Genomic DNA, 12,713 nt, shown 5'->3' on the forward strand with positions numbered 1-12,713 from the left:
GATCTTTAGCATTTACCTTGAGTGAAATGAGAAGCCATTAGAGGATTGAAGAGAAGAAAGCAATTTTCTGAAGTACCTTTTGAAAGGATCACTCTGGCAACTGTATAGCCCAGGAATGGTGAGGGCTGTTCAGATAGAACCTGTTTTTAAAATTAAGATAGTATTAACAGTGTAGCAGACTACAGTTGGAGCAGTAACCAAATACAGAAGTGATGATGGCAAGGACCAGTGCTGTCAGTTCGCCATCCACCATTGTTCCCCAGTGGCCAGCGTAGCTCACCACTCACAAAAAATGTGTTTTAAGAAAAGTGAGCGAATGAACGGCTGCCATATCATTTAGTGTGGTAGCTCAGGTGATAAAGAATCTGCCTGCAGTGCAGGAGACCTGGCTTCCATCCCTGGGTTGGGAAGATCCCCGCTATCCACTCTAGGATTCTTGCCTAAAGAATCCCATAGACAGAGGAGCCTGCTGGGCTACAGTCCATGGGGTCACAAAGAGTTGGGCACAGCCGAGCAACTAACACTGGCACTTATACTTGCTTTTTTAGGGTAACGAGTAACAAAATGACCCAAAATTCAGTGCCTTGCACACCGTCAAAGTTCTTTCTTCTGTGACAATCTAAAGCAGTTTAGGGCTCGGGAGAGGGGTTAGAAGACTTTCTCCACACAGTGTTTCAGGGACTCAGGCCAACTGCCTCTAGCTTCAGCAACTAGCTTCCCGAGCAGTCGTGTTTTTCATCTGCATTCCAGCTCACAAGAGGAGAGAATGAGTGAGTGTCAAGGCATGAACCTTGTGAGGCAGCTAATTAGGCAGGCCTGGAAAGCACACATACAGCTCCTCACATCCTATTGAAGACCTACCTACCTGCCTGAGAGGCTTCATTCAGATGTGCTCTCACTGGGCACGTGGCTCCATCATCACTGTGCAAGAAAGGTGGAATGGATTTGGGTGGACAGCTAGCAAGCTCTTCCATAGGTGTCCTCTTACAGTACCAGGAATTCCTTTTGAATATGGATTAATTTATACAGTTTTAAGCTGTAAAACATGAAGTGTACAAAAGAATACAAAATACTCAAATTTGTCATGAATCCTTTGTTAATGAGAACATATCAGATACCTTCTCTTACAGCTCAAGGCTAGAATAATGAGCTTGTTTTGCCTAGCAGTGTTCCATGTAGCCTTCAAACTGAATTGTTTGTATATTGAAAGAAGTCATCTGTAAAGGCTTGTTGGGCTTCTCTGGTGGCTCAGCGGTAAAGAATCTTCTTCCAATGCATGAGACACGGGTTCAAGCCCTGGGTCAGGAAGAGCCCCTGGAGGAAGACATGGTAACCCACTCCAGTATTCTTGCCAGAAAAATCCCATTGGCAGAGGAATAACTCAGACACAACTGAAGCGACTAAGCACAGCACACACACAATATAAAGGCTTTGTCAGCATTTTATAGTTTTAGAAGCCAAATTTGTTTGTGCTCCAAGTGTTTTCAAGTATTTCAATGATCAAACAGGTTTGAGCCTAGCTGTCAATGCCAAAACAGAGAAGGGGCCAGGGGGAAGAACTGAAAATAAGCTCCACAGTCTTAATTTTTTAAAGCTTTTGCTCTTTATAGATTTTAGGTCATTTTTATAATTGAGGAGAATCGTTCTTAAAATTCAATTTCTCCTGACACCCCCAAATTGTCCAAGTAAATTATAGAGAATTTGTATGTTTTCAAAAGTCTCTGGTAGGCCTTCTATGAGGCAGAACTAGATTTGTCTGTCTTTTTTAGTGCAATTCTAAAAGCAGTTTTTATCAAATTATACTTAAAGACATAATCTGCCCTTTGCTCTTTCTTAAAATTATCTATTACCTTTAAAAGATACTAATTTTAGGAGACTAAAATTAAATTAATCCAATAAGACATGTTTTATAAGAGTTCTTTTACTTCCAACTTTAATAAATGAAAACATTAATGAGCTCCTCTTTTACCACACCTGGCACATAAAACAGTTAAAAGCCTTCAGAGGTCATTGAGCCTCTGTTTTCTCATAAGACCAGCACTGTTAACTACAGGGCATTTGAAAGTCCAGTAGCATCCTTGTCTTACAATGGAAGCTTTCTAAATTTCAGCCATTACTTTGACCTGTCCATTTCATTTTCTCCTTTCCCCATCTCAGTGAAGTGGGGGACTGGCTGATCTATTTCTTAATCTTCCCTCTCCAAACCCTTAGGCAAAGAATGGAAGTCAGAATCTATAAAGTGTTTAGCACCCAGGGAAAATAGGTACTTTTGTTATGTACTTCTAGATCTTTCCTACCCTTGTTAGTCTCATTCTTTAAAAAATTGCTGCAGGTTGCCAGTTGTAACACGTTCTTCACATATTCCGGTTTCCAAAAGGTATAGGGGCAACCTAATTACTTTAGCAAAGGAACACTGTGTTCTCGCATGCTGCTTTGGCGAAAGCAGACTATGACTACAGTAGTCTCAGATGTGTGGAAGACAACATGAAAACTGGGATGATTACAAAGCTTTAGAGAGAAATACTGAACAGTTTTGAAAGTCACCCTTTGTCAGTTACATCTGTAGAAATTCAGGTCCTTAGAGAGTTGTTAAACATATAGATCAAACATTTTGTTAAAAGTGGAGGAGGTGAGAGAGTTGAAGTTACAACTTGTCTTAACCATGAAAATCAGCTAAACTTTCTCACATTTCACACCTGCTTTTTGCAAAGCTTTCTATTGTAAAACACAACTATATATTTTCTGTAATTCTCAAAGCCTATGTTGATTGTATCTTGGTTCTTTCTGTTTTGGAAAGAAAATCAATCATCTAACATTCTGCTAACTGAAATATCTTTAAATTTATATTATGGTTTATTTTATGTTCTTTCTGAATGTATCTTAGCCTCCCACCTGAAGATTTTTATTTCTTCTGGAATAGTTATTTGCATATAATTTAAAGGTATTTCATGGACAGTGGTTTAATGTGATTTGAAGGTTGAGGGTGGTACTTTCCCTAGGAATTCATCTTTCAGAGCTTCAGGGAAATTTAATACTATTGCACTAGATCTTACACTAAAGATTTTGATACTCTGTTGAAGATTACCAGTGTGAACAAAGATTCTTTGTCAAAGATGGATTGCTCTTTATCAGGAAAATCACATTCCAGTAATAAGAGCAACTATGCTCTGGCTTAACGAGAGCCGTTTTAGAGAAGCCTCTTCTAACTCAAACTTTAGAGGTAAAAAATGTACATATTATTGTATGTTTATATATATATATACATATATATATTTAAATTTCTCGGATTCCTTAAAATTATCTGTGTAAATTATCTAAACATGTCAGTGGATATGTAGTAATGGCAAGCACAAACACTGTCTTACCAGTTCCTGGGACATCATCTTAACTGTGGGCAAATAGCAGTAATATATTTCCTTGGAAATTACACAGTTTTAGAAATCATAATGACACCACCAACAGCTAGTATTCACTAAATGTATAAGACATTAGCGTAATACTTTACATGTATTACCTCATTTCATCCTTACGACTGCCCTATTGTTGCCAACCCCACTTTACAGCTGAGAAAACTGAGAGTCAGTAGGATCTTACAGTTAATAAATGATGGAGCTAAGAGTCAAACCCAAACATTCTGCCTCCAGAGCCACTATTAATAACTCTTATGGTATGTTGTCTCCCTTGTTTTTATACTGGATGGAACCTGGGGCTTTAAACTTTTAAGAGTCACAGACAAGTTGACCATACCACCATAAATGGAAAATAATTTATCTATCTACCAAGCCCAAGATTAGTTATCTACTCTATACGCTTGTTTTGTGGAGATTTTTGTATATCTCAATTTCATAGGATCACTGTGAGCCTTAATCAGATGTATTTTGCAATGGGCTTTTCACAGTGGAAGATTATAAATGTGTAGATGAATGCATGTTGCTTCAATGTGTTCTTTATTTTGACAACACAGAATACATGGATTGTACTTAATAGTCTTTTAATGCAGAAATGAATCTTTGAGTTCAATGAAATTCAGGTCCAAATCTCCAAGGCAGCTGTGCGTTTGAGTCCACCAAATGCAAACATGCTCTTGTTAGCATATTTGTAATCTTCCTGCATGGGGACGGCTTACTTTGTGCTCAGTCACCTGAGTTGTATTTAGAAACTGTTGGCTGTTTTCACAGAGGCAGTCAAAAAATCTTACTAATATGCCTCCCAATAAGTGTTAAGCCCTCTCCGTCAGTCTGAAATACATGCTACTTGAAGTACGTTTCCTGTTTACTTTTGTCCAGCTTGGCTAATATAAAGATTAACATTAAATATCACAGAAGAAAAAGCTCTTAAGTTAACTCCATGTCTTTGTGATGGCTATTTTGCAGTTTAGATACAAGCTGCATATCCCCTCAGATCATTTTGACAAGAAACACTGAAAAGATGTTAAACAGGCAATGAATGTGACATTGGCTTCTGATTACATTAGAAGTCAGATTCCTCAGGTCTAGTTCTAATGCTGCCCTAATATTCTGAGAGTCTGGGTTTTGCTCTACTTACCTATAAAATGTGGACAGTACCTAAGAGGAGCACTGTAGGCCATGATGACCATCTCTGTGCTGCTGTCAGATGTTTTTGTTAATGGAATGATGAAGTTCAATATACAATTTTATACCAACAGTGTATAATAAAGTGTTATGCTGCTACTGCTAAGTCACTTCAGTCGTGTCTGACTCTGTGCAACCCCATAGACAGCAGCCCACCAGGCTCTGCCATCCCTGGGATTCTCCAGGCAAGAACACTGGAGTGGGTTGCCATTTCCTTCTCCAGTGCATGAAAGTGAAAAGTGAAAGTGAAGCTGCTCAGTTGTGTCCGACTCTTAGCGACCCCATGGACTGCAGCCCACCAGGCTCCTCCATCCATGGGATTTTCCAGGCAGGAGTACTGGAATGGGGTGCCATTGCCTTCTCCAAATAAAGTGTCATAATTTTACCAATTTTAACAAAGTTGGGAATCTGAGGACTAGAATTAATATCTACTTATTATCTGATGTTTCTATCTTAAAGAAAGAAGGGTCTGTTGTTATGTACTTCTTACCATTACTGCTGGACAACGAGTAGTTTGTTTTGTTACAGAACATGGAAAATCTCAATCCCACACCATCTCATGAGAGGACTGGATCTGATCATGTTGAACTGATATCCGATGGAAGGTAATTTTAAGAGTTTTCTCCTAACGCCATTTATAAGAATGTGAATAAACTTTTTTTTCACTTAGTGCAGTGTGCTTTAAAAGAACTAAAAAGCATAAAATTAACAAACTCTATATTTACCAACAGCATTTTATAGCAAGGAAAATGCTTGAGGATGGGAAAATCTATGGTGCTATTAAAGACAGATAACCATATTTGTGTTTTGTGTTGTTTCTAGGTTTTAATTTTTTGTTTTGTTTTTTTAATTTCATAAGAATTTTATTTAGAGCTACTGAACTTCTAAAACAAGTAAAATTATAATTTCAATGAATGAGAAGCATTATTATAAAACAGAATGACAGTTTATATTTTGTTTGTAGCAAAGAAAATGAAAAGGATGGCAGACAGAGCCAGCATCTTGAGGTGAGTAGCCACCAAGTAAAAGTAAGATTGTGACTGTGACAGGACTGTCCCTGGGAAGATTTATTGGCTTATCAATAAGGGGTGATGAGATTACGTGACAGGACTACGGTTGTTGAGAAAGGCAAACATTGAGACATAAAAATTACTTGAGAAATCGTAAGAACTCTATTCTTTGGGTTTTTTTTTTTAATTCTTTTATTTGACTTGTTAAGATAAACTTTAATACCAGGGAGATTTCTCCTTAGATTTTTTTCCATAAAATAAGACAAAAGCCAAAGCTACTGGTTTGATTTTCCATGAATTCAAGCATTTTTTTAAGTGATTGAGACAGATAATAGTGAATCATAGTGGATTTGTCACAGAGATAATTTCATTAATTTTCAAATTAACGTAAAATCATTTCAAGGTATTAAATTCATTTCCTGAGTTTTGTATCTTGTTTTAAGTAAATGACAGAGAAAATAACGTCTAACTCCCTTCTATCGTCTGTATCTTAAAGTTTCGGTGACTTTCCTAGCTTCCTTGTTGTCCTCTGGTGACATTGCCTTCCTGATCCAAGTATTTGATTTCCTTTGTCCCAATGCTGGCTTCCATTCAGTGTGCTGAGCTTCATTTTTCATTCATACTTGTGTATATAACTCACTACTTCCAAATGCTTCCAACTGCACCTTCAGTCTTATGATCAGCTTTCTTTTTGGCAAGAATTAAAGCTTTCTTCAACCTGTTCTTGGATTCTGACTCTTGATATGTTAATTATGCATAGAACCGCCCCCTCTAACCACTGATTCCTAATCATTTTTGGGCAGTAACCTCACTCACTGATGGGTTGTTCAGTAATATATATATTGAGTCCTACTGTGTGCAGGTAATGTGCCGGGAGCTGGGATTTAATAACAGCTGCAGTTCCTACCTCCATAAAGTTTTCCAATCTAGAAAGTTAAGAATTCAAAAGCTATGGACCCCCTTCTTAGAAAAACGCACACTTATGTTGAATTTGGTATAAAATTGCTGGAAATGAATGGCCACCTGACACGACCACCCCCCAATCCTCTAGATTCCTCATATTTCCTCTTTGTCATCTGTCATGGGCACTTCTTCATTAACCCAGCCAGACAACAGGAGGGAAGGCTTCTCCTTGACTTCATAGCTTGTGAGCCACTGCTTTCATCTTTTCTTTCCAACTCCTTTATGCTTCCTTCCTTGGGACCCAAGCGAAAAGCAGACCTTCTTTCTCATCTCTAGTCACAGTTTTTCAGAGCACAGTGTCCCCATGATACTGTTTTAGTTTCCTTCTGTTTCATCCTTTTTCTGCTCCCTTCCTCTTCTCACAATGAGCACCTACTCATCATGCCATTGAACATTATTTTTAAAGAAAATGGCTTTGCCAGCCTCCTGGAGAGGTATTCTCAGTTCTCCCCTTTTCTGCCTCTTATCTTTAGGAGATAAAAGGGTAGAGAACAGCCTTTGGGATGAACTATGTAACATTAACTCATAAATTCCAAGTGGCACCCAAACAAATGGGTGCTGAACTCCGTTTGTCTTGGTGTTTTTGTGGACAGCTCTCACGGCAGATGCATCACAGGGAAAGAATCTCAAACCTTTCTTCCACGGGCCAGGAACTATTCTTATATGTGTTGCCCATGTGCATTTACCAATCAGCACCTAGCCCACCATTGGCACTTCTGAAGCACTAACTATTAATAATCATTGTCATCATGGTCGTTTCAGTGAGGAGATAAAATTAGGCAGTGAGTTAAAATCCAGACTACGCTCTCCGTGTCATCCTTCTTTCACAACCGCACCAACGGAGGGAAAAAAGGCATCACTCCACAAGATGAGGATTCTGTTTCTACTCATGACCGCATGTGTTTCCTTCACTGAAAGAAAGATACTTTATGATTGATGAAGGACTGTGAAAGATCTGACTTCCATTTTTAAACCTCTTTCCCTTGCTTACAGTCTATTATAATTTCCTACATTTTAATATATGTAGCACTTTCTAAAACTTATGCAGCTCAAATTGTCTGATTTTCTGATAATACTGCACTAATTCCTAGATTGCAGAAATGAAAAGTGAGTCTAGAGGTTGGTTACCCCTCCTAGAATTCTGTTTAGCTGGTATTTTTTTTTTCAATTTCCTATAACATCAGATTTACATGCCCACTATGAATGGATATGGTAATGTTCCCAGTTTCATTTCCTTTGTTCATTTCAATCCTTTGTTGCATGTCTCGTTAATTTCTTTTACCTATACACCTGCTGCTGCTGCTGCTAAGTCGCTTCAGTTGTGTCCAACTCTGTGCGACCCCATAGATGGCAGCCCACCAGGCTCCGCCATCCCTGGGATTCTCCAGGCAAGAACACTGGAGTGGGTTGCCATTTCCTTCTCCAGTGCATGAAAGTGAAAAGTTAAAGTGAAGTCACTCAGTCGTAACCCCATGGACTGCAGCCTGCCAGGCTCCTCTGTCCATGGGATTTTCTAGGCAAGAGTACTGAAGTGGGATGCCATTGCCTTCTCTGACCTATACACCTAATCTTACCCAAAAGGAGAGTCTGCTGAGATGGTCAGTGATGAGAATTATCCTTTTCTATTTCATCTGCATTTCTTAAAGTAGTTTGTATTAAAATTCATTTAGTGACACATTGGCAATGGGGGAAAAAATGTTAGAGTCACTTCAGAGTGCCAACAATTTAATTATGATTTCTTCAGCCAGGTTTTGGAAAGGTTGATGTTTTTATAAAATAGGATGATACGTGCTGGATGAAATAGGGTGACACGTGCAAGAGCTGAAGCCCCCTGTTCCCTGAGCATGTGGAGTTCAAAGACTTTGTTCTGTTGTTTGTTTTTAAACTCATTTGACAAGTGGAAGTATCCAGGAGAGAGGTCGTCCTTAAAAATAGCAATTTCTAGATTCTGAAAGATAACCCTGAAAGAACAGGTTTTCAGAGTTCTGTGGAGTGTTTGCTTTATGTTTCAGCTTGATTCCTTCTGACAAGCTGTTTTCTATTGTTGAAGTATTTCATGTTCCGTATAAAATCCAGAACGGTAAAATGATAACCTTATATTTAATCCTTTTGTCAGAAAAGCAAAACATGTAAAAGTTTTTAATTATGTGGTAGAATATGCCATTATCTGGGAGAGGTCATTATAGTCAGAAGTTGAAGGTTAATAAAGTGTTAAATTCCTTCAAGATATTTTTACATTCTTTATGCTTTCTAAGCCTACTGCTTAGAAGGGCTTAGAAGCATACCTTTGATAACAAACAGGACATTCATAATAAACAAAAGACTATTTCCCTTTTTCTTATCCTGCTTCAAAAAAAAAAAAAAAGGAAGAGAGAAGGAGAAAAGATAAGACTTTCTAATCAAGCATGAGAATTAATATTAGTTATCACAGGAGCTTAAGTGAAGGCTTGTATTTGCATTGAGAAGGTTTGAGATAAATTCTGAAATATCCTCATCAACAAGTATTTATGAAATGGATGACTGTTATTTCAGCCTCACTGTATTTCATGGAAGCTTTAGGATTTTGGAGAAGGGAATGGCAACCCACTCCAGTATTCTTGCCTGGAAAATTCCATGGACAGAGGAGCCTGACGGGCTATAGTCCATGGGGTTGCAGAGTCAGACACGACTTAGTGACTGAGCACAAGTACTGGTTTTGAAACTAGAACCAGAAAGATTTGAAAAGCTCTGTTTGTTTAGATTCACTTCCAATTCCATCCAGTCTTGAAAGGCTACTGAAGCTTGGTAATTCACATGAATTTGGGGAATTTGTTATGTTTATTTTCCTTTCTTGTCAGGCCAAACAGTAAATGTTTACACTTCATGTGGCTCCTTCCTGTGCACACTGCCTTGTGGAGGGCGCTGATACTGTCCTGCCCGTCTCTGGTGAGCTGTCCTGCCACTTCCTATCCAAATCCCGGGCAGGTAGGGAGAAGGGGTGGAACAAACATTCACCATTTGAGGCCAGGAAAGGAGCGGAGGGCGGCAGAAGATGAGATGGTTAGATGGCATCACCGACTCAACGGACATGAATCTGAGCAAACTCCGGGAGATAGTGAAGGCCAGGGAAGCCTGGCATGCTGCAAGCCATGGGGTTTCAAAGAGTCAAACGTGGTTGAGAGACTGAAGAACAACAAGAAGGAGCAGAATGAGTGAAGTCCGGCCAGGCCCAGCCAGCCAGGGACAAGTCTTAAGAGGAGTCAGGTGGATAGACTGGTAGTTAATGGCTCCCTGACCTGACCATGGAATGTAAACTGTGGCCCCAGGCTAGGTGAGCTCTCTTGTTTGCTCCCTAGCATCCTGTGCTTTTCTTCTATAACATGCATGTGACTTGGCACTTATATGATCAGTGAATCCCTTCCACTCTGAATCCCCTGTCTCATTAATCCTTGTAATTCCAGTGCCTAGCACGTAGTATGTGTTCAATAAACACTTCCAAATGAATGAATGGGAAAGGGAGGTAGTGTATAAGTGGAATTAGCATTTCTTCTACAGTTATGACAAGCTAGCTCTTTTTACACTACATATTTTTCACTTTATCTTCCCAACTGTTTGAAGTTATGGTCCTGTATTAGACAAAAAGAATCTTAAAGTTTACTCATTGAAGATCTTGCTGCTGGTCACCTGTGTTTGAACTCAGATCTCTAACTCTAAAACCCATATCTGCATGCCATGTTGTCCCTCCTAAGAGCCAGTCACTCAGTTTATTTCATCACATAAATATTTAGCATGTTTTCATACGGTGCCACATTTTTTACAGGGTTTTGTGTGTGACAGCACAAGGATCTCTGAGTTGAAAATTATGAAATGAATGCATTTACCTGGATTTAACTGAAGATACAATTTGTGTAAACAACGCAAGTTGAAACCAAAAGATATTTTTGGTATTTAAGACTGTCCTTGACATTTGCACATTAATGATCTAATAGGAGAAACAGACAGTCACGTAGGCAGGCCCGATGCTCCATGATAAGACTACTAGAGGGTGGGAAGCCTGGCAACGTGCCTCATCAGACTAGGCTGACAGATATTTGAAGTAAGAGGGGTTTTTGGCTCATGTGTTGCTACAAAGTGGTATCCTTACTCCATGTACATGTATACCTGGGTTCACGCTATCAGCCCCCTCTGCAAACACCAGCAAGGTGACCATGTCCGCAGAAATTGGGAATCAGGTCTTCAGATACAGCAGCAGACGAGAAAAAGAGCACCCTGGGGGACTGGTCAGAGCCCAGCAGCACAGGGCCGTGAATGTGCTGGTGAGCGAGCCCTGCCAAGTGCATCCACGGCTGTGTGAGTTCGTGTGGGTTTATGAAGGACACATCTCTCCCTTGCTGTGCAGAAGATCAGCCAGGGAGTCTGGAAATTCGTGTAGATCAAGCTCGTGTGTGTATAGGTCTTCAGTGTGAGTGACGCCCTGTTATTTATGGCACAGCGCACGTTCTTGACTCCAAGTACAGGGACCTCTTTGCTGTTCCTAAACATACACAACATGACCATGCCTCAGGGCGTTTGCACTTGCTTTCCTTCTTCCGGGAATACTCTTGCCTCAAAGAGTGTCTCCTTTGTGCCTCTGCTCACATGCCACCTTAATGGAAGGGCCTTCCCTGGCTACCCAATATGAGATAGCAGGCCATGGCCCCTCCCTTCAGCATCCTCCTTACGCTGCTCTATTTTTCTCTGTAGTCTATGTCATTGCTTGACTTCTTTTTCTTTATTAACTGTCCCCTTCTGTAAGATTCATTAGGACAGAGATTCATTTGGGCCACTGAAGTTTCTCCAATGTCTAAAAAACCATCTAGCATGTCATAAGCCCTCAAAAGTATTTCTTAGATAATGACTAAATAAATTTTTCTTTGTATCTCTAGCACCAGATATATAATAGACAGCCCTATTACATGTATATAACATGTAATATACACTATTATAATTGAATGGTGGGAGTTTAGTCGCTAAGTCGTGTCCAGCTCTTACAACCGCAGGGACTGTAGCCCACCAGGCTCCTCTGTCCATGAGATTGTAATTGAATAAACTAGTAAGGTTTAGACCTGATTCTCTTTGTTAGAATAATAGAGTCCTGTCAAGGCCGTCCATTCCAGTGTCCTACCTAGGGTGGTGCTCCCTCTCCCACATCCCTAGCTCCCGCACTTGGTGTGAACACCGTGAAGGGCAGCTCACCAATGCATGAGGTAGTCCGCTGTTGCCTTGCACCAAAATCAAGTTTCCAGAGCTCCACAGAGCACAGTTGAGTCTATTCCTCTAAATGTCAGCTCCTAAGTGCAGGGAGCTTGCACGTCACACAGATCCCGGGACAGAATGGGTGCACCAAACTGTGTTGTTGAAGGAGTGAATAAACCCAGACATTTTAGAGAAAACAAAAACTTAGGAAAAATTTTCTAACTAATTAATTTCTAGTTAATTTTTTTTACTTTGAAATTGGTGCAAATTCACATGTGGCAGTCATAAAAAGTACACGTTTTAAGTCAGCTTGTGTGTCTGCGGAATTTGGGGATTTCCCACGTGTCATGTCAAGCACCGCAGACTCTCAAGCACTCTGAGGGGACACGGGGAGCAAAGCCAGCAGCTGGTGTGAGCAGAGGACACAGGTTGCCTGTGAGCCCAGCTCTAGGCCTGCAGGTGTTCCCAGCAGCGTGCATTCCCATGCCTAAGACATCAGCCTGGAAAACACACATTTCTCCGTTACTAGTCTTTTTGTTTTGTTAAGTATTTGTTTCACTGTGTGGCTTGTGGGATCTAGTTCCCTGACCAGAGATCAAACCCAGGCCCCCTACAATGCAAGTGTGGCATCTTAGCCACTGGGCCACCAAGGAAGTCCCCTAGTCTGTTTTTTAAAATCCTTCAATGACTTTCCATTATCTACCACAGGATAAAATCCAAACTTAGCCCAGCGTGCAAGGCCTCTGTCAGCCCAGCCTCTGCTCATCCAGCATGCGTGTCATCTGTGCTGAAGGCTGGCACCCGAGCCTCATCTCTCCTGTACTCGGCATCCCCTGCTCCTGCTCAGCTCTGTGCCCACAGCCTCTCCTCCTCCTCCCCTCTGTATGGGGTGCCCTCCTCCCCGACCCCTCTGACCCCCACAGCCCAAACCACC

General features: G+C 40.5%; 1 protein-coding gene across 9 annotated transcripts in view; it reads left to right on the forward strand.

The window, feature by feature from the left end:
• Positions 1-12,713, forward strand: part of FAM13A (family with sequence similarity 13 member A) — a 331,522-nt gene that overhangs the window by 283,113 nt on the left and 35,696 nt on the right. For all 9 annotated transcript variants that reach the window (XM_027544081.1, XM_027544078.1, XM_027544079.1 and 6 more), the window contains 2 exons: positions 5,121-5,197; positions 5,557-5,599. In XM_027544081.1, coding sequence (XP_027399882.1) covers positions 5,121-5,197; positions 5,557-5,599 — 120 coding nt within the window. The remainder of the gene's footprint in view (positions 1-5,120; positions 5,198-5,556; positions 5,600-12,713) is intronic.

This window comes from Bos indicus x Bos taurus, chromosome 6, assembly GCF_003369695.1.
Source record: "Bos indicus x Bos taurus breed Angus x Brahman F1 hybrid chromosome 6, Bos_hybrid_MaternalHap_v2.0, whole genome shotgun sequence".
Taxonomy (NCBI): Eukaryota; Metazoa; Chordata; class Mammalia; order Artiodactyla; family Bovidae; genus Bos; species Bos indicus x Bos taurus.